The sequence below is a fragment of the Staurois parvus genome, unplaced genomic scaffold (genome assembly GCF_062004578.1).
Source record: "Staurois parvus isolate SC_StPar_1 unplaced genomic scaffold, SC_StPar_1.0 ptg000090l, whole genome shotgun sequence".
Lineage (NCBI taxonomy): Eukaryota > Metazoa > Chordata > Amphibia > Anura > Ranidae > Staurois > Staurois parvus.
Genome location: NW_028317886.1, coordinates 2699129 through 2724809, shown reverse-complemented (window position 1 = coordinate 2724809; position 25681 = coordinate 2699129). Strand labels below are relative to the sequence as shown.

General features: G+C 39.1%; 1 protein-coding gene across 2 annotated transcripts in view; it reads left to right on the top strand.

Moving 5' to 3' along the window:
• The window catches only part of TLL1 (tolloid like 1), a 197041-nt gene that overhangs the window by 56250 nt on the left and 115110 nt on the right, over positions 1-25681 (top strand). For both annotated transcript variants that reach the window (XM_089670356.1, XM_089670357.1), the window contains exon 2: positions 18780-18890. In XM_089670356.1, the coding sequence (XP_089526482.1) occupies positions 18780-18890 (111 nt within the window). The remainder of the gene's footprint in view (positions 1-18779; positions 18891-25681) is intronic.

The following is a 25681-nucleotide window of genomic DNA, read 5'->3' as shown; positions in this document are numbered from 1 at the left end:
AAATGACTACAGATCAGGCTGTTCAGGTGCTAAAATATTAACTCATGAAATAACATAAGATGACAGATAGTGTTAATCATAGCTGAGTGCCTGAGTGCCTTGCAATTAAACACCAAGTGGGACTTGACATTTAAAATACAGACAAATGCTACTCACTGAGCTGTCTCCATTCAATTAGCACTGTTTGTAATTGATTTTTCTTGCACTGTAATATGAAGCAGATGATCTTTGAATAGATTAATACTATTGCTAACTGCTGCTAATTTGTCATTAATGGATACTTTATTTTACATATAGACTTGAAAGGGGCTTTCCTTATCTGCAGCTGTTGAATGATGTTCTTATTATGTTTGCTGACTTAAATAGATAAATGACTGAATGAGTAATCTTCTTAGACATATAAACAATGGATTTGCACCAGTCATTGTGGTGCCCAAGTTTACAATTACTAGTAAAGCAATAAGAATATTTGCGGACAAAACCAGTGTACATGTGATATCATATGGACAATATTAATAGGATGGGGTCCATTTTATATTTTACATGTAATTTGGGCACAGCTCATAAAAATGAAATCTAGGGATTAAAGGAGTTTGACCCATGCTATAGATCAACCCAGAAACATGATGCTTCAAAGACACGTTTGATATTGTTGCTCCCATGAAAACTTGTCATGCCAGTCAAGGCTATTTGGCTTATTAAAATGGACTTCAATAAGTCTGTACATATGCAGGAAAGCTTATGTACTGGGGCTACGGAACCTGAGTTTCTGCAGCTGTTGTGGAAAAGCAGATAAAGCTGCTAGATGCCAGGAACAGCTGGAAAGCCGCAGGTTGCCTAAGCCTGATCACAGCTTGCATCTTAGAACGGATGGTTGCAGATTTCTGGTAGGAAAATGTTCACAATATTTTGTATGCATTGACCAACAGTCACAGTTATTTTTAAGGTTATTAGGTAAATATCTAATTACATGGTGCCTGAGGATTGTGTTTGTGATGTCTATACCGAAAGCAAAGATATAGTATTTTATCCATACCAAACTTGTTTGATGACAGACTTATCATGCACGGCTAGAGTGCACCACTAGACACTACGCATTCTTGATTCAGGATAGCCATTTTTACATAATTGCTGTAGACCATTTTTTTCTGCTTCTCAAGCTTATGACGTGATGACATCTCATCTTGTTTTACTTAGAAAGGGTAATATTTTTGGCTATTAGTCATAAAAGGACCATTTCCCTTTACATTGTGGATATCTTACATTCACTGGAACTACTTGGAATGTCTGAAACCAAACCAATTATTTTGTTTTGTTACTGATGAGAAGGGAAAAATGTTGGAAACATGAGCTTGTTACCCAATCTAAAATAAACTGCAAAGGACGTGTGATGATAATAAGATATTTGTAGCTAGGTTTAGTTTTGTATCAAGTTAATATATCAAAACAACACAGTTTTAATTTTCATATCCGTGTAATAAAAAATAGAAAGTGAAATCTTGACAATTATCCAGACAACACAGCTTTCCTGTTCGGTAGATTTCCATCCACACATTGCTGCGGTGCACCTGCTCACCCAACTTCTGTTTGTTGGAAATCTACTTGATCTTGGAACACACTTGTTCGTGATGTTGGAAAATTCTCCGTTTCCTTTCACATACAACAAAAAAAGGCCAGTTAAAAGATATTTCCCACAGCCACCAATCACACCTCAAACCTCCATTGGATGTGATGCTGGTACAGGATACAAAGAAGTAAGTTGTACACGATAGGCTTTTGGTTTGTGTGCTGTTGTTGCCACAAATAGCAAAGCTGAGGTTCAGATAAAGTGATTGAAGTTTGTCATCCTAGTGCAGCTGCAGTGTGCTGGAATGCATTAGTTACTCATTGATTAGTTTACTAGTTGCATGGCATTGCTCAGGCTTTCCATCAAATTGGGTTGCTAGGGTGATGGGTGGTCTGTTGGGGGTAACCAAAGGAGATCTTTGTAGTCAAGCTGCCATACCTGCTGTCCTTCCCTCAGTGTAAGATGAGCATTTACACACTGACAGACCATGTTCTCTACTGTTCAGATGCAGTTTTGTTGACATCTCTAGCCACTCTTGCAAATTGCTTGACTGGTCTATTTCCTGAGGATCTCTCCTGTGAAAAAGCATCACTGGCCACTCCCACCTCTTCTCCTCTCTGGGCAGCAGTAACAGCCTGCCTTGTGGCTTTCTTTGTATGATTGAAACTTCTAATATCAGTTTGTGTAAGTCTGTGGAAGACAAGGAATTATATTTATTTATTTTATGCTGACCATATTAACTGTTTCCTGCCTGGCCTATAGACAAATGACAGCCAAGTGGGAGCTTTCCCATCCTGGGTGGACATCATATGACGTCCTCCCAGTCATGTGCCTTGCACGTGCCCTAGCAGCCATGCTGCAACACGATCTTTCACCTGCTGTGTTCACTTGACAAAGCGGATGACAGATTGTTGTCCCGGTACCATGTGATTGCTGTGACCAGTCACAGCGATCACATGACAGTTGTACAAAAATGAATGGCTTTCATTCATAGCCATTCATTGTGTACTATTTGGTGATCTCTGTGATTGGTACACACAGGGCCAATCACAGGACATCTGTACCATGTGATAGCTGTGGCCAATAACAGCTATCACAATAATGTATGCTGGCAATGAATTCATAAAAATGATTGTTTATAACAACTATCATCATTATTATAAGCAATCATAGTGTAAAATAAAATCTCGCCTCCCCAGAGCAATACAGTGTCACTATGGTAACTCTGCACTGCTCCGGTCACAGTATATTAAAAAAAATTTAAAAAAAGAAAAACTTTTTATTTAATTTGAAAAAAAATTTTTTTTTTACATACTGTCATCAGTCAGTATCCCTGATCACCGCCACACCTGTCATAAGATGACAATGTAATGCTCTGGTGATAGTTTATTTTAAAAAAGTGTCAAAAAAACAAATATTATTTAATTTCTTTTCCAAAAAAGTGGCAAAAATTACGACTTAAAAAAATATCACTATGCCTCTTACTAAATACCTTGAACTGTCCACTTTTCAAGAAGGAGCTATTTGTACTGTCCTTGTATTTTAAGGCCTCAAGAAATTAGATGTCAGTATATCAGGATTGATCAATCTTCAGATATGTATACAATAGTTTATAGATTATATAACTTTCACACAGACTAAATAACATACACTGATTTGGGTTATTTTTAACAATGAAATGTAGCAGAATACATTTTGCCCTAAATTTATGTAGAAAGATAATTTATTTGCAAAATGTTATAACAGAAACAAGGAAAAATTTGTTTTTTTTACAACATTATTTTTATTATTTCTATAGCCAAAAAAAAGAAATTTAGTGGTGGTTAAATACCACCAAAAGAAAGCGCTCTATGTATCAAAACAATTATAAATATTTCATTTGGGTACAGTGTTGCATGACTGAGTAATTGACATTCAAAGTGTGACAGCGCTGAAAGCTGAAAATTGGCCTAGGCAGGATAGGGGTGAAAGTGTATGATATTAAGGTGGTTAAATTATCAAAATGTGAAGAACATATTCAAATTGTCTTCTAGACAATGGGCAACAGTCCTTGATGCACAGTATTGTATAGCATGGTAACATAAATCTAGCAGTGATATGTTCACCTCTTATTTTACTTTGATCCTAGATTGTAAGCTCCAAGGATCAGGCCCTCCTAACCCTCTTGTATTGAACTGTATTGTTGCTGCATTGTCTCCCGTTATATTGTAAAGCGCTGAGCAAACTGTTGGCGCTATATAAATCCTGTATAATAATAATTAAAAAAAAAAAAGGTTTTCTGCCATCCCCTGCTGCCTATATTGTACAAAGCCATGCACTTTCTTTCCTAACAAAGAAAGCTGATATAGATTTGCTTACTAATAGGTTATTGTTCAAGCAAAAACAATGCCAGAATCTGTTCATCCAATTTCCATCTTTTTTTTCTTTTCTTTCTATAAATGTATTGACTATGAAATGCGGCAATCTGCCAAGAGCTATAGTTTTCTGCAAGATAAGCAATTACAACAACAGAGATTAGAATGCCTCGTAAAAGGAATTAATTAAAAAGGTTTTGCTTTTTAAACACAAAATTGCAGTTGAAATTTCTGTGTAATTTAAAATAAATTCTATGATGGGACTAGTTTTAAACCTGCTACTAAACTATAGTATATGGCATAGATAATTTTTCAGCATATCACCTTTGGTTGTAAGTGCCACCATTGTTGAAATTTATTTCCTTTTGAATACAGCTGCAATTTATTCAAAAAATATATTAAAAACTTATATCTCTCATAAGAACAAGATTAAAAGCATGTGTACAGTAGATCATGCACATAATGTGGTGTCCTACTCTCTCCTGCAACACTAGGATCACTGTCAATCATACAGGCGGCTGTGTATATCTCTTACTTTCAGAGCACTGTCCTCTGACCTCCTCAGATAGGCCTGACTTTGCCTGTAAAAGCGTTCCGTCATAAAGATGACTTCTTTTGAGGGAAGATGCGTGATTTAAAAGTGCTTTTAACCGCTTGCCCACTGCCCTATAGCAGAAATACTGCTACAGGGCAGCAAGGCTGTGCAAAATCACATATATATATATGTAATTTTGCATTTCCGGGTAGGGGGCATGTGCCATTGGTGGCTTCAGCTGTCGATCACCGGTTCCCCGCCGGCACCCGCCGATCGCTGAGTATCACTGACAGGGTAGAGGTCTCTATGTAAACAATACAGATCTCTCCCCTGTCAGCTCCAGTATGCTGCTTTGTATTGCGCTGCATAGCAATGTGCTTACACTGTAAAACACACACAGTATACAGTAAAACAGCACACAGTTAACCCTTTTTTTTTAGTAAAGACATGTAGTAGAATACATTTTGGCTTAAATTTATGATGAAATTTGATTTTTTTACATTTTTTTACTGGACATGTTTATTAACAAAAAGTCAAAAATATTGTTTTTTTTTCTCAAAATTGGCCGTCTTTTTATGTTTATAGCGCAAAAAATAAAAACCCCAGAGACGATCAAATACCATTGAAAGAAAGCTTCATTAGTGGGAAAAAGGACATAAATTTCATTTGGGTGCAGTGTTGCATGACCACGCAACTGTCAGTTAAAATAACGCAGTGCCATATCGCAAAAAATGGTCTATTTAGGAAGGGGGGTAAATCCTCTGGAGGGCAAGTGATTAATCTTGTTCCTAGGTGTCTAGATGTAAGTTTTCAATAAATTATTTGAATTTTAAGGTATTATACTATGTGGTGCTCTGTTTTTTTGTTGGGAGCTTTGTATATAATCATCTGGAACCGACTAGGAAGTCATGAAGAACTACGGTAGTTGTAGATCATGCATTCACAGGAAACTGTGGGCGCGTGGGCAGAGCCGCACTGCTTTTGAATTGTGGCAGCGGGTGCAGGGAGAAGATCCATTACCCGCTGTCACATTGAGCCAGGGATTGAAGGAACTAGCTGCTGGAGCTGGAGCATGTTACATGTTCCAAAAGGTGAACCTATCCTTTAATTTATTGCAGTTTAAAAGCCCTAATATGTTGTAGCCTAATTAGTTGTAGTTTTTCAGGGTTTTTTCCCTTTATTAACACCTGGTGATCCTGCCAGTAATACCCTTCCTGTCTTAGGTTGACAGTGCTCACTCTGTGGAGGAGCAGCATTATCACTAGACACTGCACAGGAAAACCCATCCTCTATCTGTATATGTGTGCATGATGGAATTGTATTGACATATTCCCTTTAAGATCCACAGGTACCGTGAAAGATTGTCCTACAATCCTGTATGTATACCCTGGATGAACCCTTATTTTTGCTTAAGATCAAGAAAGAGAAATCGGCAGTGATCGCAGAAAAAAACCCGGCAGACTGGTTGCACTGAAGTTGATTGGTGGTCTGCCCATAGATTAAAATTCTTCTGGTTCCTGCTGAACCTGCTGAATTTGGATCTGTCTATGGCCGACTTAAGGTGGGGGTTTAGTAGGAGATAAAGGTCCCTGGATCTAGATGTTTGTAGCAGTAGTGGACACCCACTGTGCTACCACTCTAACTAGTAAATGGAAAGATGGGTTCATACAGTGACAAGTCATTTTTCTTTCACTCTGGGAATAACCATTTGTTTCTGCTTCCTTCATGCACCTTTTTCTTCAGATATACAGTCAACCTTGAATGAGCAAATTGGTCAAGAAAGTTGGAACATGCCTGCTTATTTGATTAACATCTTAAAGTCCAAGAGTAGACTTGAATAGAGTCAGGAAGAGTTTATTGGGTGTTTATTGCTGTCTGTGTCCCTATTCGAAAGATTATCTTCACTTTCTAACTTTGATGGGTGTAAAACAGAATAGGAAGTGAAGGGAAATCTACCCAGCAGGGACCTAAAAGGCAATGAAAACATGATTTACTTGTACAGTAGGGGATGTTTAAAAACCTTTAACCAGGTTTTATAGCAGTTTGACTCCATTAGGAAAATGTACTCTTTGCTCCTATTCCTGTGACAGATGGCCAGCAAAAAGTAAAGGAACATTTCTTTGATAGGGACATTGAAATAACATAGGGACATTGAAATCCAGAAAAGTTTTAACTGTTCCCCACTCCAGCCAAATTTTAAAGTAAATGATTTGGCTGTAGTTAAACCTTGAATTTATGACCATGTTTGCCTCATTACACTAATTGTTTTATATAACATTGAATGTGCTGATTGTTTTCTGTAGTGAAATCACAACATTCTGAAAATCTAGGAAGAAATTATCTTGCTGATACGCTTGTTAAGGTAAATGACTACTGCAGGGCCTGAAAAAAATGTCTGCCATATGATCTTCAGAACATATGGCTTATTGTAAGAAACATATGTTGGACTATAATAACTATGTGGATGAGAGCACTTCACATTTTGCCATAAAAAGGAACTCTGGTTACTGGATACCGTGCACACTGAACCAAATGTCGGTTTTCTAGCCTACTCTTTCCAAAGAGGTAAATTCAAGCTGCATGTGGCATCAGGCCCAGAATAATGTAAAACCTGTAGATGGAAGCAAAAAACAGTAGCCACTGAGTATACATGATTGTGCTGTTAATTATTACTGGATACTCATTATATGGAAGAGAATCAAACTCAATAAAACACTCAGTCCTCAGTCAACTTCTCAACCCTGACAGCTTTAGTAGCCTACATAAATCTTATTTTTTTGACAGGCTGCTTCTGTCAAATGTTATAAACTGTAGCAAAGCCTCTCAGCATATTTTGCTATATGGATAGGAATAAGAATATTTAACTTTTGTCATCTGCTCAGCAGATTGAACAGAACGTGTTCTCTCAATGTTTTAATTGTGAGATATTTTAAGTATGTAGAACACTGGGATGACAGATACTGTATCTGTTTTTTCATATTTAGATTAGTAACGTTTAGCTTCCACATATTGTAAAAAAAAAAAAAAAAAAAACAAAAAAACTTTGTGAAACAACTATACCTAGAACCTATCTGTCTTTTTGCCTGCCTATCTGTCCATCTGTATTTCTGTCTTTCTGTTTTCATCTGCCTAGTTATGCCATGTGGGCCGGGTTGTTAGAGTCATAGCACTAGCTAAGAATTAAAAATGTAGGTAAAATAGTTCACTATTTGGGTTGTAATCCCTTTAAAGAAGATGGCTTGCAGTTATTGTTGAGTACTCAGGGGTTCTCGTCAATGCAGGGTGAAGGGTTTTGTGGTAGTCTGGTTGGTAAAGAGTGGACTACTTTTGGATTCCTGGATTCCTCGTTCCTTATTAGGGACCCAGAATTTTGGAGATTTAAAGAGTTTTGGGTGGCAAGAACTGACAAACCCTGATTACAGGGACTCTGGTCCTGAAGGGGTTTCACATGCAAGAGGAGTTCTGAAAAGGAAGAGGAAACAGTTGGCACCTGGCTGTGAGGGAGAGAGAGAGAGAGAGAGAGAGAGAGAGAGAAATGGACACACTTGAGCAGGGGTGGACTGAAAACTCATGGGGCCTCCGGGCAATAGGGAATCATGGGGCCCCTGTGTCCTTGCCCGAACTCAAAAAAGCCTATGAAAAATGTACCAGGGGCATCTCATGGGGTCCCCTAGTGACCCCGGGCCCTCGGGCAGTTCTCGAGTTTCCAAATGGTCAGTCCGCCCCTGCACTTGCGTGAGCAGCAAGATCTCCCAGCAGCCTGCATTAATAGACCATACAGCAGTCAGCAACAATAGACCACTCCATCAACAGTAGATCCGTTCCAGAAACAATATATCCTCCATCAGCAACAATGGACCTCCTCAGCAACAATAGATATATCCTGCACAGTGACAATGTATCCCTAAGCAGCTTGCATCAATAGACCCTCCAGCACATCCCTTGCCATTGCATACAGTACATTCAGTGCTGGAGGTGCTGAAACCACATTCTCCTGCTTTCTATAGATCTATATATCTGAACACAGATCACATCAATATAAAAACATTTATTATACATTGTTTTAATATATTGTCATTGATGGAATAATCATAACCTTTTATAAGGTTATCATTTTGGATGCTTTCCTCAAAACTTTGAGTCACTGGCTGACTTTTCTCTTCTTAACCTACCTATTTGGAACTCTGTGAAGAAGTCCTTTAGGTCAGCATTAAAGCCAGAACCTTTAATGTAAGTGATCACCCCTATATCTATAGCTTAACAATAAAAAAAACTTATAAACTATAACCCTTTAAGTAAACTAAACCTAAATTCATTAAATAATAATGTCAAAAATTAAATCTTGTAGGAAGTGAAAAATGTCAATGCATGACATACACCTACAATTTCCTAATGTTATTATTTAAAGAATATTTCTATGGTGTGTCTATGTCGTGCATATCAATTTCTGTTTTCAATCGGTGAATTGCTTAAAAAAATATATCTATGCTCAGATCTTGTGTAAGGGCCAGTTCAAAACCAAACCGTATGCTAAGATTGCCTGACCAGGAAACTGATATGATAGCATGGGTTAGGTCCGTAGGTGTACACTGCTTCCAAATGTCTGCACCACTACATTAATTCATCTAGTTTTGGGAGGAGTAGAGATACAAAAACCATTAGAACATGATATTTGTTTTGCAATCCATCTTGAGAAAAGCCTGATGTTCAAACAGACCCTGATAAAAACTCTTAAAAACACTTACCTCAGCAACAAGATGAATTTATAAGATGTTTGAAAGTTCAGAAAAATATGTCCAGCAACAGCAACTATCTCCTGTCTCAAAGGAGAGTTTGGTATGAGTGTTTAATAAGACCCAGATTTAAGAGCAAAGGGTGTGAGATGTACTAGTCTCCCTTAGGACTATGCTCATAAAAAGAAACAAAAAAAAATAATTCTATCTCTACAATAAGCCTTGCCAAGAAGAAGATTTTTTACAGGTGGCAGTATTTCCATTTAACATCTAGTGCAGTGCTGAGAAAACAGGAGAAGAATTAAAAAATGTTTAAGACAACATCATCTGTATATTAGCAAAGTCATCACATTATTCTCATAGGAAGATCATGTCAAACTGGCACATGATAAAGTAAAATGACGTATGCGAACGTAACAGATTGATGAACTCTAGACATGTGTTGAAACTTTTAGGGCTGATTTCATTTCCTTTTTGTAAATAATTATATACAACATTCTCCATCTGTATTAGAAATTTAACTTCTCCCCACCTATAGATCATCAATCATTTATTTTTTAAAGAAGGACAGTTTAGGGTTGCATTAGTAATGAAGGACAGTTGTATTAACAGATCGTCTTCTTTATGAAAATTCTCCAGCTGTTGCCAAACTACAAGTCCCATGAGGCATTGCAAGGCTGGCAGTTATAAACATGACTCCTAAAGTCAGAGGCATGATGAGACTTCTAGTTTCGCAACAGCTGGATGGCCGCCAGTTTGACACCCCTGGTCTACAGCATAACATACTTTATACATGTACTGTTCAAAAAGCATTACGTCCAGGGGCGGACTGACAACTCACGGGGCCCACGGGAAATAGGGGATCATGGGGCCCCTGTGTCCTTGCCCAAACTCAAAAAAGCCTACCAGGGGCATCTCATGGGGCCCCCTACTGACCCCGGGCCCTCGGGCAGTGCCCGAGTTTCCAAATGGTCAGTCTGCCCCTGATTACGTCATTTTGATGACTGCAATAGGTTCCAACAGAAGAACGTATATGTGGTTCTATGTTTTTCTGGGATTCTGATAACCTGGCAGGATATTAAACAAACTAAACATTATATAATAATGAAGAACAAGTTTAAAGTGTTACTAAACTCAGAACCAATCAAACCCACAATCAGTCCATATATGCAGTAAAGCATGCTTGTTATGCTCACTGTTAAACCCAGGGGGTTAACTCTGCCTTGTGTAAAAAGGCTGTTTGATCCTGTCTTCTCTGATTCTCACCTTCTTCCACAGTTCCCAATCTATCTGCTGAAAGCACAGATCCTTGGGGGCAAGGTTTTGTGTATATTGCTAGAAAGTTTTTTTTTGTTGGGAGGGTGCATGTGATCAGCAGTTTCCAGACAGAGGGTTAGGGGTCCTGCAGACTCATAGGACAATCAGGGGAGAATGAAAACTTTGGCTACAAGCTTTAACCAGTGTTCTGCCAGACACTGATAGAAGTCACAAGACTGCTATGTACTGCTAATGAGAAAAGGTTTTAGCAGTTTAAATTTACTAAAATAATTAAATTTCCATGTTCAGTGTACTGTGGGAAACCAGATATAGCAAATGCAGGGTCATGGGTTTAGTAACACTTTAAAGCAAACTAGATTTTGCAATTCTGTTTCCTTGAAGGAAAGAAAATCGCTTGATTCCCATTTTGACACAGCCAGTGTTGATGGGGGAATCTTTCCGTCTGCGTTATTGTATTCTGACAGCTGGAGGTTTCCCAGCCCTTAGAGTACAATGACTACTGCCGCCTGCTATAGCTGGCGGCAGTAATCACACAAAATTAATAGATAGCAATCGATATATCGACTTCAATAAAACCAGCCATCCCATAGATCTGAATTCAGCCTGTTTCATCCATCTATGGCTGGTTTTACCGACCATATCAGATTCCATTCTATGCCTTTTCCTATGCTTAACTATTATGCCTTTTTGCTTGCTATAAGTTGAATGCTAGTAGCAGCAAACCACTACATCAATCAGTGCTGCAACATCAAAGCTGATATAATTGAATTTTGCAAATACACTGTTGCTCCTCATCTAATACAATTAGCTGCTTAATGTGTGGCTATTCCATTTGAAGAGAAGGTGCTCTGATTACACAAGGATTTTCCTCGCAGATAGCAGCATCGTCTAGCTGCAAAGCTACATCTAGTGATACCGTTAATATCTGGATATGAAAGAGAACATTTTTTTAAATACCAGAATGCAATCAGTTGTACATTAACTTTAAATTTTGATAATGTCTGCCTGAAAAAAATGACTTTTTAATGCGACTAGAACAGCATCTACTTATCGAGTTACAGGTCTATGATCACAGATATGCATGCCTTTCGTCCATTATCTGTGTTTTTAGCAGGATCAGGAAAAAACAGCGGACATCAAGAACTCATTGGGGGGATTGTTAGCTCATAGCCTCTTAAAGAAGAAACATCTTTTCTAGGATATCTACTTGTCTCATACATGCTTTAAAGAAGCACAAACCTTTAAATAAATGGTGAAAAAATATTTGTTGGTGGAGGCTTTAAATCTTTTCCAGATATAAATGTTGCCTTGTACCTTTGGCTGTAATAACATACTTTAGAAAAGAAACTGAAGTCAGTGGGCACTGCGAAAAGCCACCTACAGAGCAACTTCTAAGAGCAAATCTGTGTAGGAAAATGCTTTTATACTAAACACTAGTATTCTAGTACATTATGTTCTTTTAAATATGCTAATAAACAGGGCCAGATTTAGACCTTGGGGGGAGCAGGGCACTTCAGGTTCAGTGGGCCGCTGATACACAAAATTGGTTTACATTCTCAATGACAATTACACATTTTCAAAAGGCATAACACAAGTCATGCACACACACACATGCAGTCATAGGCTACCTTCCTTAAGGCATGGTTCACATATATGCAGCTGTGCATGCCAAAGATGTGTGGTCACATCAACCCATTAATTTGAATAGGATGCGTTTTCTGCAGGGAAAAGGTCCCTGCGCCTCTTTTAAAATGTGGCTGCATGGAAAACGCATAGTGTTTTTGTATCATGTGATTTCCATATGTTGGAAACTGCACTGCGTTTTTCAAAGTTATAAGAGTTTTTCAGAGAATTAAGAGTTTATGGCACCCCCACACGGTTTCCGTGAAACATTGTGTTTTGTGTGCGGCTGCATGCGGGTGTGGGAAATGTGTGCGATTTACACACATTCCTGTACCCGCATATATGTTTACCTAGGCTTAGAATGTGTATGAGTGGTTTTCTTGAGCTGTCTAAAAATTAGTTTTTAAATGCGATACAATTTACCAGTCCAGAGCAAAAACTTTTACAGAGGATGGCAAGCAAAATTTTATTTCCTTGATACATTTAATAAAAGAGTCATTTTTTTATTATTATATATTTATATTATTTATTTTTTATTGCTTTATACATTTTCTTAATATTGTTTTATATTATTTTTGTATAGAGGGAAGCCCCTTCTGTAAAGGGTGCTCATGGCAGTTGCCCTTTTTGCCCCCTTAAAAATCCGGCACTGCTTATAAAACAAAGAACAACAACATCTTTCTTACAATTTATAAGGGCGCTGCTGCACAAGGGTGTACTGGGGCATGGAATGTAAAATATGGAGATTGATAGCCACAGTTGTTGCGTACAGACACCTGTACAAATGAATTACAGGATACGATTGCGTCCAGGGGCGTACACTGGCACGCTTGGAGCCAGGGGCGGACTGAGAACTCATGGGGCCCCTGGGCAATAGGGGATCATGGGGCAACTGTGTCCTTGCCCACACTCAAAGCACACACAAAAAAGCCTATAAAAAGGTACCAGGGGAATTTCATGGGGCCCCCTACTGACCCCGGGCCCTCGGGCAGTGCCCGAGTGCTCGAATAATCAGTCCGCCCCTGCTTGGAGCTGCGTATACCCACACACAGCCATGCCTGTGGCACTGAGATACGGTTGCATTTTACTATATGCTCCAGTATGCCTGTGTGGATGAGCCCAACTAACACAGCTATCTAGGGCTTCCAAACCTAGTCAATTTCCTAACCTACTGGATAATTTGTATTTATTCTGAAGCTGGGAGGGCTGAGCTGATATTCTCCAGTTTTTGCTAGCTGAATGGGTGCTCAGCAGGCAGGTCTGACTCCATTTCAAAGGCAAGGTTCTAAAGATTTTTAAGTGGGTACTGAGCCAAACTGGTGGCATTGTTTTCCACTTTATTTATATTCCAAGTACCACAGGGAAACCTGCATATTTTGGCACTGTATTTCACATACAGTCAATTGGAGGTGTTAGAAGCAAACAAGAAGTTTCCAAGCAGTAATTACCTGACTGATTACATTGTAAAAATGCAGCCTACAGCATTTTAGAGGATCTGATATTGACAGAAATATTGACTGGTTGTTGTTGAGCAGTCTTCAGACTGTGGTGCTATAAATCATCATAGTGATTTTAATTTAACACTGTTGTAGCAAGACTTAAAAATCAATTGTACTCTGGAAATACGCTGTGCATTTATTACCTCCCAGTAAATACGTTGCTGAGTACGTAACTGCGTGAGATCCCCAAACAGAAATCGGTACAAATATGCATAAGTACTGTATATATACACATATATTTGTTTTAGTCTTCTGTAGGGACTTTAGAATTGGCAGTAACATCCATTACAATACATATTATTCATATTAAATTTCTGAAAAAAAGAAGTAAAAGGAGAAGAAATAAAAATAAGCTCTTCAGCAGCCCAACAATACATAAAATGTAATTCCTGTAATATTTATCTTCTTCTAGAGACAGTTAATTCGTAAGCAGGCCATAGATTATGCAATTTTCTTTCCTTCCACCACAGGTAGAAGGAAAGAAAATTACTTCATGCTTTTCATGTGCTAAAAGCTGCCGGCAGTAATCATTGTGTTCTGTGAATAGGAAAGGCTCTCCGCCGGGGGATTCCCCTATCGATACTGACTGTGCTGATGGGGGAATCCTTCACGATTGGCAGAACACAATGATTACTATCGGTGGCTTTTAGTACTTGAAAAAAAAACTTGTATTTTGAATTGGCACGTGCTGTAACACGTTTAGAATGCACGCAAGACACGTTTGCAAAATCTATCTGTGCCAGTTTCTGCCAGTACTCCAAAATAGAGTTGGTCTTAATTAGCTCCACTTTTATAAGATGCGACGTGTCGGTATTTTATTTTGAATATGGTGCATTCATTGCGCCACAATGTAAAAGCAGCACATTGTAAAACTACCTGAATTTGGCGCACAAGTCTTAGTCGGAACCAAAAGTGTCACACATAAATTTGGCGCAATACGTTAACAAGAGGGATTAATGCCAGAAAATCCTATTGCTTTGACTGGTTGATTGCCATGTACTGGGGGATTTATGGTAGTTAATTTTCAAATTTTTTACCAGGGGATAAAATAACAAAATGCTTATTTTTTCATTATTAGAAGAAAATTCCTTGATCTGAACTTCTCCATTTATAAGTGAAATTTACTTGTTCAGTTAATTACTGTTAATGTAAATTTAAATATGCATGCTGGTTTTAGAGTATTACATGCTTATTATTTTTATTTGCTTTTGTGGCAATGTTGCAACAACAATATCCCCGTGAATTATTGCACATGAGAGCTTTGGGAAACTATTTGTTGCAGGGCATTTTGTGGTTTAATAAAATGTTTGCTTTGATCCTCACTCACTCTTGACTCTTGATTCTTAACAAACAGTAATAGAGAGATTGCTGAACAAAGGGTGTGTATTGGTGATGAAAGAGGTTGCTGAACCCTTAGCACCCAGGACCTGTGCCCTGGGGCTTTTTATTGCGTGCCTGTGGTCTCCTTTGTATTAATTATTGCCATTATTCCTTTTATGATCTTAACAACAACCATAGTGCAGTGTTTGATGATGTTTGAATTTAGTTTTGTACCTTTTATATCCACTTTCATACCTCTACTGATATCTGCTTTTTCTTAAAGGTCCTTAGGATAATTTTAAAGTGGAGTTCCACTCACCTACCAAAAATAAAAGCAGCTACAAAAGCTTTAGCTACTGACTTTTAAAAAACAGCCACTTACCTGTCCCTCGGTACCATGGTGTGTCCCCTGCAGCCCATTTCACCAGCCGTTCTGGATTCCAGGAGGCCGGCATCTTCAGTGTGGGCACTGTAGCTTGAGGCTACACAGCCAGGTACCCACTGCGCATGCGCGAGTAGCGCTGCGCTTCATAAATGGTCCTGTAGTCTTATGGGACCTGTCACGTGTCCCAAAAGACTACAGGAAGGGAGGGAGGGAGGACACCTTCTGTTTCTGATTGCCTAGGCGACTGGACCGGAAATGGGAGCAGGTACCTGTCAAATTTGGATACCTGCTCCCCCGGCCCTCCAAAGGTACCAATCCTTAATGGGGAGCAGGGGAGCAGTCCTTAAAGCGGAACTTTTCCTTTTGGGTGGAGCTCCGCTTTAAGTAATAAAATGTATTGTGAATTAGAGAATGTGGCATTTTGAATGAATCAAAGGGTTCCTATGTTTAAACTAACTTCACCTAAAGCAGACCTTTTAAGTAGATCCCAAACACATAAATCTCCCATGCTTGCATCTCTGCATGCTAATCCCTAAACAACTTCAAATAAAAGAAAAGGCCTGTGTTGAAATAACTCCCCACAATCAGGTAAACAATGTAAGTCCATCCCTATGTGTAAGTTTGTTTAAATCTGATGTTTGCGACTGTTTTCATTATAATTCATTGCAGTCTCGGAACCACAATGCTTCTCCATTCATACAGGTAGGGCGGGTGGTGGGTGTGTTTCCTTCCTCTTGTTAGAACACTCTCATGAGTGAGGATGCTTTTTTATCCTCATTCATTAGAATACATATGGCATCATAGACGGGGCAGGGCTGGGCTTGACTGTGGTGGGGTTGAACATGGCAGAGGCAGTGCTAAGCGGGGAGGAGGTGGGGATGACCAGGCCTTTGCTCTGCTGCTTGCACAGACACCGACAATGGTACCAGGAAGTGCCTGTTTTCAGCTGCACATGCACTCCGTTGTTGGTGAAGCACTGGAGAAAGGCTGACCGTCTAGGTTAGATAGTTGTTTCTAAAAAGACATTCAGTAACTATAATGCGTAATGTTAACCTTTACTATATTATTCATATCGGTCAAGTGTAAATTTTGCTATTTTTAATAAAAGTTATTTTTTTTATTTTTGTGATCCAACTTCCTGGTTTTGTATTGGCACTGGAAAGTAGTCAGGGTCTCACAGCTGCCTACTGGGAAGGATATGTCACCACTGTCTTCCCAGGGAACTCCCATAGGTAAACTGCAAAATCCATGTAGAAAAAAAAGGAATGAATGTTCTTTTTCCAAGATTTTGTGACATTTCGGGAAAAGACCATTTGTTCTCTTTTTCTATGAAAATACGGCACTGTCCACAAAATCTTCAAAGGGTTTATTCATAATGTTTAATAATTAGAGATGTTATGAACCTTATACTTTTGGAACAAATATAGAAGACAGGAAAGAGATAGTAGAAGGGGAGAGTGGATGGCAGAATTTCTGCTGCCAGCTATTTTATTCAGGTAGCAGCAGCACAGTGGTTGCTTTAATACCCAAAAAGTGACTGCATCTAATTGAATTCTGAGAATCTTACATCCAGCTGAGTCAATTTGAAAATATTTCTTGAACCAGGTGATGCCAACAGGGCCACCTGGAGCTCGTATTTTGGTTAATTCTGAATTCTATCTGAAGTTCAAGCCGTGTATGGCTAGCTGATGTAGAGATAACCTCCATATGAAATTAACTACTATGGCTGCCTCCACATGCATAATTTATTAAAAATTATATTTTTTTGAGACATCAATTTTAAATCTTTCGTATATACTTTTATTATATCAAGCTGTTTAATTTCACAAGCATATAAAAAAATATTAAAATCCCTCAAGTATTGCATGCGTTCTACTTAGCTCACCTTCTATAGTTACACAGCATGTCATGTTTACCTCTCAAGGGTTGGACAGCTCAAATACATAACTATTGTTTTTAAAGGCAATTTTTCTGCTGAAATAGAGATGTGTAAAAACATAACTTTAGTGTTTAGTACTATACCATGCCTTACTGTTTCCCCCTTTACCAGCAGTATGTTCTGCTGAATATAGGGTCATTGCTGAAATCTCTCCTTTGCAGCCTATTTCACACATAGGACAGGTCGTGATCTCTTCTGACTGGCTCCCTTTGTTCTGCATTGGCAATAAAATACTTATACTGTAAACTTCCTTTTTATGCTTTTAATATATTTATATATTTTGATAGTTTGATTTTCCTAAGCAACCCTTTACTTACTGCTACACACTGAGACAATTGGCCTGGTTTTGCCAACGAGGTTTTATAGTGCTAATTCCTTCATATGAGAATTTCAATCCCAATTTTAACACATGGGTGATTGTTAATAAGTAACCTGTTTTTCTTAATTTTTTTTTCAAGATTTAGTTTTACAAATTAATTTGCATGTCTAAAAGTAATGTAATGTGGCAATAGGTTTTACTACGTTTACAACATAATTGTTTAGTGATTTAAAACAAGTAAACTGTGTGGATGCAGTTCACCTTGTAGTGACCATGCCTGTCAAGCATCTGTCTTTGGTGATTAGATGTTGTTGATGGAAGCCATGCAGGCACACCCTCAAGAACTCTGCTTGGTAGTTGTACACCTGTCAGCTTGATGTGAGTGAGATCCAGATTATGGTCAGCTAATAGCACCCTGCATCACCATCAAAAGAACAGTATCCTAATTTTTTGACAACACATTATATTCTGCTTGCTTCAGTAATCTTTTTTTGTATTTTTCCTAATTGTTTGTCTTGTAATTATTATTATTATTATTTTTTTACATTGTTTTGCAATTATTTTATTGGTCACCAACTTATTGCTTAACTCTTTATATGTAATGCTCTTAGCAAAACATTATGATTTGATTTATTTATCGGGTGTTTTTAGCTATACAATTATTTGCACAGTACTTTACAATATCATTACAAAAAAGCATTAGATTATTTGTAAATAAATATTACTCTTTTCACAACAATGTATATAGGAAACCTCAAATGTGTTGCAGTCAGCTACACAGACATTTCGTTTTTGATGTTACAGATCTTTTGAATAAATGCATATATATGGCAACTGTAAATCAAATTCTTAATAATAATAATAATAATATTAAGAAGCAAAATGTATTTTACCAAGTATTGTGACAGAAATGGCTGCGTCATATTTGTAACCGAAAGGGCATTGCTATGTTACATGCCTGCTGTAAATATCTTTTGTGAACGTTTAATTACGTTTCAAGCATGTGAACATTCTCAGAGAATGCCAGGAATGTATGTCACATATTTACGAATGGATATATATGACCATGTCAGTTTTTGATTATCAGTCCGAAATACTACAGTCAGTGGCCTTTGCTAATGTGATGGAATGTTGTTCTCATAGATTTGAGAAATATTTATTTTTTTAATAAACTGAAGAGCGCACACAGTTATTGTTCCTAATCTTTCTTTTTATCTTTTTTTTTAGCTGTCTTTTGGGGAGACATTGCCTTAGACGAAGAAGACTTAAAAATGTTCCAAATAGACAGAACAATTGACCTCACTCAGCACTCTAATGATAACTTGGGACACACCACAGGTAAAGCTATACCTTCTTTTTTGACAATATATGTCTGCATGGTACAGTTTGAGTTGAAATATTTTCTTAAAGTAATCCTGCTACAAGCTTTGGTAATAGAATTAAGCACATGTGAAAAATTCATAAACTGAAGTAACTATTTGTGAGAACAATCAATAAATTAAGATATATGCAGAGCTGAAGTTAGTTGAAAATCTTGACTTTTCCTGTAAAGGTTGATATCAAAATTGCTACTTCCTCCTGGCAAGTCTACCTATTGGTCAGTGAAACAACTGTGCATGTTAAAGGGCCAACAGCAAGACAGGAAGAGGCAGGGCCAAGTTTAACTGTTACATGGAAAGTTGGGAATAACTTTAGCTCTTATATCTCCTAATTTACTGATTGGTTGATTGTGCGTTTTAACAAAATGCAATTCTGTTTTATCCTTTCTCATATCTGACACAACTGAATGTGGAGAACAGTCCTAAGGATGTATTACAAAACCACAGATACCCATAATTAGGCCTTACAGGGGTTAATATAAAAATGAAAATCTGTGAGATTGATGATGGTTCATTGACTTTTTGTGTGGTTAAGAATCCTCTTGCTGTTTATGAACATAAAAGAAATGCTACATATGTTTTAAAAGTCCAGTGGCATTGGCTGGAGCACTAAATAATCATCATCACTTGTTATTAGAAGACTCCTTGACCATTTATAGTAAAATATGTAAAACATTGGTGTCCATCTGTGCCAACTATTGTATTCCGACTACTGGTGGATAGTTGTGGCCATTCAGCCAGTACAAAAAAATGACAGAGAGCTGCCACACTTGTATGCAGGTGTTCGGCTGTAATTGCATACAGAGTGATTACCTGCGGTTAGAGACAGATGATCAACCCAGGATGCAAACAGCTTGCATCTAGGGCCATCATCTGTCCATGTGTGATTGTATTAGTGGACAGTATAAACTCTGCACAATACCACCTCTGCCAATATAAACACACCCAGAAAGAAAAGTCAAAGACTTTCACCCTTGAAAGTCAACATACATATTATCAAACTTTCCTTTGTTACTAAACTATCCCAATTTAAATAAATTCATACATCAATAAGTATTAAATAAATCCCAAAATTAAATATCCCAAATAATAAATGTCCAAAAAGTCTCTAAATAATAATTGTCTTTTCCACCTCCAAACCAAATAATATCTTTCTTGAGATGATCCCAACGAAACTTATCCAGAATCTTTGTTTACCTCAAAAAATATAAACTTAAGAAAATGTATTACCTTTTATATAAAACGATAAAATGCCATAAATCGTGTATCATGCAAACGCATAACAAGTGCACTCAAATCACACGTGGAAGGAAAAAAAAATGCATGATACACGATTTATGGCACTTTATCGTTTTATATAAAAGGTAATACTCTATCTTAAGTTTATATTTTTTGAGGTACACAAAGATTCTGGATAAGTTTCGTTTGGATCATCTTAAAGACATTATTTGGTTTGGAGGTGGAAAAGACAATTATTATTTAGAGACGTTTTGGACATTTATTATTTGGGATATTTATTTTTGGGACACTTATCATTGAGCATTTTGTGATTTATTTAATACTTATTGATGTATGAATTTATTTATATTGGGATAGTTTAGTAACAAAGGAAAGTTCGGTAATATGCATCAGTGGACAGCTGCAGGCCTCTCATTGCTCTGTATCAACTGATTGACATTATTTGGTTTGGAGGTGGAAAAGACAATTATTATTTAGAGACGTTTTGGACATTTATTATTTGGGATATTTATTTTTGGGACACTTATCATTGAGCATTTTGTGATTTATTTAATACTTATTGATGTATGAATTTATTTATATTGGGATAGTTTAGTAACAAAGGAAAGTTTGGTAATATGCATCAGTGGACAGCTGCAGGCCTCTCATTGCTCTGTATCAACTGATTGACTGTGACTATCTGAATCCTTCTGTGAATTCAACTTCAGCAATTCTTCAGATTCTTGCTGCAGGTGGCACATAGGTGCCATGTGCACGAGGACACTGCCTTCCCACCAGAAGCATAGTTCCAAATACTCTGATGTATAATTTCAGGGTTGGATGTTGGCTTCCAAACTCTGCTTGATGGAAGCTATGACAAATCATGGCCTGTACATAGCCAGCAACTTAGATCTTAAACCTTTGGATCTCAGGTTAGAAACTTGACTTATTAAGTTTGTTACAATATTAGCAATATTAACCCTAAAGCCTAACTCCAGATTTTTTTTGATGGAGAGAGTGAGATTTTAATTTTGTATTGAATTTTTTTATCTCTCTATGACCCCACTAGAGAAATTATCACTTCCTGTTACACAAGTACATGAAAAGAGGGAAGCAGTCCACAAATGTTTTTTTCTGTGTCCCTGTTGGAGAAATCTTCAATCACTTCCTGTATATATTTTCTGATACTGATACAGAATAAAGAGGACCTGTCACATGCTGTGTTAATGGCTTTTTCACGAAATACATAGCCGATTGCTTGCCTTGCATAACACATGGCAGATTCTATTTTGTAGAAGAGATACTATGCAAATTGCTTTGCATGCATATATGGAGTGTTGGATCGTCTGAGTCGTGCCTACACCTGGGCACCATCTTCCTACAGCTTTTCTAGAGTCTATTACAGTCTTTCCCAGCAGCTAATCACTTGCCAGTGCAACGGTTCACTAAAAATCATTCATCCTGTTTAAAAGGTGTAGGATGAAAATGTTCACCTGCCTGGATGATCCATCAGTCTGGTGGTAGAGCCTTTTATCCTGGCTGTCAGCATGGACTGTTCTGTGGGACTCGAGAACATCTAATAAATCATGTGGGATAACATTTTACTTGTAAAATGCATCATGAAGGCAGCGGATATATTCACTAAGTGTAACTCTAAAATTACTCTCTTCTTTATCATGGTATTAAAGAGACACTGTCATCAAAAAAGTCTTTTCAGACTTCTTGTCAGGAAGATGCTCGCCATAATGCAGCTGAGGTCTCTGGGCTTGCACACCAGCATAGGCGCAGATGTGCGAGGGACTGTTCTGCAGTGCATTGTCGTGCACATTTGCGTTTGCACACGCGGCTGCCCGTTGCTAATGTTGGCGCCAATCAGACTATTTAAACCTAGCAGCACTATTAGCCTGTGCTGTCTGATCTTTAGCTCCACCTGTATTCCTCTGCCTGTTCCTGTGAGTGATACCTGTGTTTGACCCTGGCTTGCTTCTTGGACTCCGCCCCTGCCTTCTGTCTCTGCTTGATCTGCTCCCACCATCACTGACCTTGGCTTGTGACCCGACCATTCTTCTGCCTGCCGTTTGTGCCTGATCTGCTTATCTGTTACCAACCTGGCTTGTCTGACCCTGCATACAGTCTGCTACCAGCCTGTTCCACTGCCTGCCTGCTCTGCCACCAGCCAGTCCAGCTGTGATGTCTGCCTGCTACCAGCCTGATCCACTGCCTGCCTGCTCTGCTACCAGCCAGCCCCGCCGTGCTGTCTGCCTGCTACCAGCCTGCTCTGCTGCCAGCCAGTCCAGCGATCCTATCTGCCAGCGAAGTGCCAACAATTCCTGCACAGACTACAGGACTGACCAGGAACTCATACACCGCCATGCTCTTGTGGTTGCTGTTCCACCTTCAGTGGCCCTCAAGCCAGAGCTGTACGAGAGGCCTTCCTCTGCCATCAGGCTGACAAGTAAGGTACGTGACACTGCTCACATAAATAAAAAGTTTACAAAAAGCACTTACTGATGCTGCTGTTGCTATAGCAGCTCATTTTGATTTTTGCCAGTAGCAGTGATGTACATTATATTGCCAAAAGTATTGGGACACCCCTCCAAATCATTGGATTCAGGTGTTCCAATCACCTCTATAGCCACAGGTGTATAAAATCAAGCACCTAGGCATGCAGACTGCTTCTACAAACATTTGTGAAAGAATGGGTCATTCTCAGGAGCTCAGTGAATTCAAGCGTGGTACCGTGATAGGCTGCCACCTGTGCAATAAGTCTATCCGTGAAATTTCCTTGCTACTAAATATTTCATGGTCAACTGTTAGTGGTATTATAACAAAGTGGAAGCAACTGGGAACAACAGCAACTCAGCCACAATGTGGTAGGCCACCTAAAATGACAGAGCAAGGTCAGCGAATGCGAAGCACATAGTGTGCAGAAGTCACCAATTGTCTGCAGAGTCAGTAGCTAAAGAGCTCCAAACTTCAAGTGGCCTCCAGATTAGCACAACAACAGTGTGTAGAGAGCTTCATGGAGTGGGTTTCCATGGTCGAGAAGCTGCATCCAAGCCTTACATCACCAAGTGCAATGCAGAGCATCGGATGTTGTGGTATAAAGCACGCTGCCACTGGACTCTAGAGCAGTGGAGACGTGTTCTCTGGATTGATGAATCATGCTTATCTGTCTGGCAATCAGAGAAGGACATGTCTGGATTTGCTGGTTGCCAGGAGAACGGTACTTGCCTGACTGCATTTTGTCAAGTGTAAAGTTTTGGTGGAGGATTATTATGGTGTGGCTTTGTTTTTCAGGGGTTGGGCTTGGCCCCTTAGTTCCATTGAAGGGAACTCTTAAGGCATCAGCATACCAAGACATTTTGGAGAATTTCATGCTCCCAGCTTTGTGGGAACAGTTTGGGGATGGCCCCTTCCTGTTCCAACATGACTGTGCACCAGTGCACAAAGCAAGGTCCATAAAGACATGGATGAATGAGTTTGGGGTGGAGGAACTTGACTAGCCGGCGCAGAGTCAAGATATCAACCCGATAGAACACCTTTGGGATGAAGTAGAGTGGAGACTGTGAGCCAGGCGTTCTCGTCCAACATCAGTGCCTGACCTCACAAATGCTTTTCTGGAAGAATGGTCAAACATTCTCATAGACACACTCCTAAACCTTGTGGACAGCCTTCCCAGAAGAGTTGAAGCTGTTATAGCTGCAAAGCGTGGGCCAACTTAATATTGAACCCTACGGACTAAGACCGGAATGCCATCATGTGCATGTAAAGGCAGGCGCCCCAATACTTTTGGCAAAATAGTGTAGTTTTCTTCAACCTCTGTCAATTCTGGACCTGAAATGTGTCCTCCTTCCCTTCTCCTGGCCCATCAGGGTGTTGACCTACTGCTTGTGAAGCTTTCCCTGCACTGTGAGTTACAGCAGACTGTGTTTTCTCTGCCAGTGTTGTCAATGATGACATACAGGCTGTCTCCCACACACAGCTTCAGGTGTCAGACATTTCAAAGGCAGCAGTCAGACACCTTGGTGACATCAAGGCCAGTACAGGAACTTCTACAGAAACCCTATCACACTTCTAAAAGTGTCTCTTTAAGGCTCACAGATTTGATGTTGACATAAAAAAACTGCAGTTGCAGTAGTTTCATATGGTGTGGGAAAACCATCTTGCACCTTATGCTGACACACGGAAAATATTAAAGATCTACCGAGCCTACCTAAAGTGGAACAGAGTGCCTATGGCCTCATAGCTGCACAGGTGAAACTTGCAAAATTAGAATATCTTGCAAAAGTTCATTTATTTCAGTAATGCAACTTAAAAGGTGAACCTAATATACGAGATAGACTCATTACATGCAAAGCAAGATAGTTCAAGCTGTGATTTGTCATAATTGTGATGATTATGGCTTACAGCTCATGAAAACCCCAAATCCACAATCTCAGAAAATTAGAATATTACATGCAATCAATAAAACAAGGATTGTACATATAACAATATCAGACCTCTGAAAAGTATAAGCATGCATATCTACTCAGTACTTGGTTTGGGCCCCTTTTGCAGCAATTACTGCCACAATGCGGCGTGGCATGGAAACTATCAGCTGCTAAGGTGTTATGGAAGACCAGGATGCTTCAATAGCGGCCTTCAGATCTTCTGCATTGTTTGGTCTCATGTCTTTCATCTTTCTCTTGGCAATCCCCCTTAGATTCTCTATGGGGCTCAGGTCAGGCGAGTTTGCTGGCCAATCAAGCACAGTAATCCCACGGTCATTGAACCAGGTTTTGGTGCTTTTGGCAGTGTGGGCAGGTGCCCAGTCCTGCTGGAAATGAAGTCAGCATCCCCATAAAGCTTGTTTGCGGAAGGAAGCATGAAGTGCTCCAAAATCTCCTGGTAGACGGCTGCATTGACCCTGGACTTAATGAAGCACAGTGGACCAACACCAGCAGATGACATGGCTCCCCAAATCAACACAGACTGTGGAAACTTCACACTGGACTTCAATCATCTTGCAGTGTGTGCCTCTCCATTCTTCCTCCATACTCTGGGTCCTTTGTTTCCAAATGAGATGCAAATTTGCTCTCATCAGAAAAGAGGACTTTGGACCACTGAGCAACAGACCAGGTCTGTTTTTCTTTAGCCCAGGTAAGACGCTTCCGACGTTGTTTGTTGTTCCGGAGCGGCTTGACAAGAGGAATATGTCCAGGATCCATCTGTGTGTGGTGGCTTTTGATGCACTGACTCCAGCCTCAGTCCACTCCTTGTGAAAGTCCCCAACACTTTTGAATAGCCTTTTCATGACAATCCTCTCCAGGCTTCGGTCATCCCTGCTGCTTGTGCACCTTTTTCTTCCACACTTTTCCCTTCCACATAACTTTCTATTAATATGCTTTGATACAGCACTTTGGGAACATCCAACTTCTTTTGCAATTACCTCTTGAGACTTTCCCTCCTTATGGAGGGGTCAATGATGGTTTTCTGCACAACTGTCAGGTCAGCAGTCTTTCCCATGATTGTGATTCCTACTGAACCAGA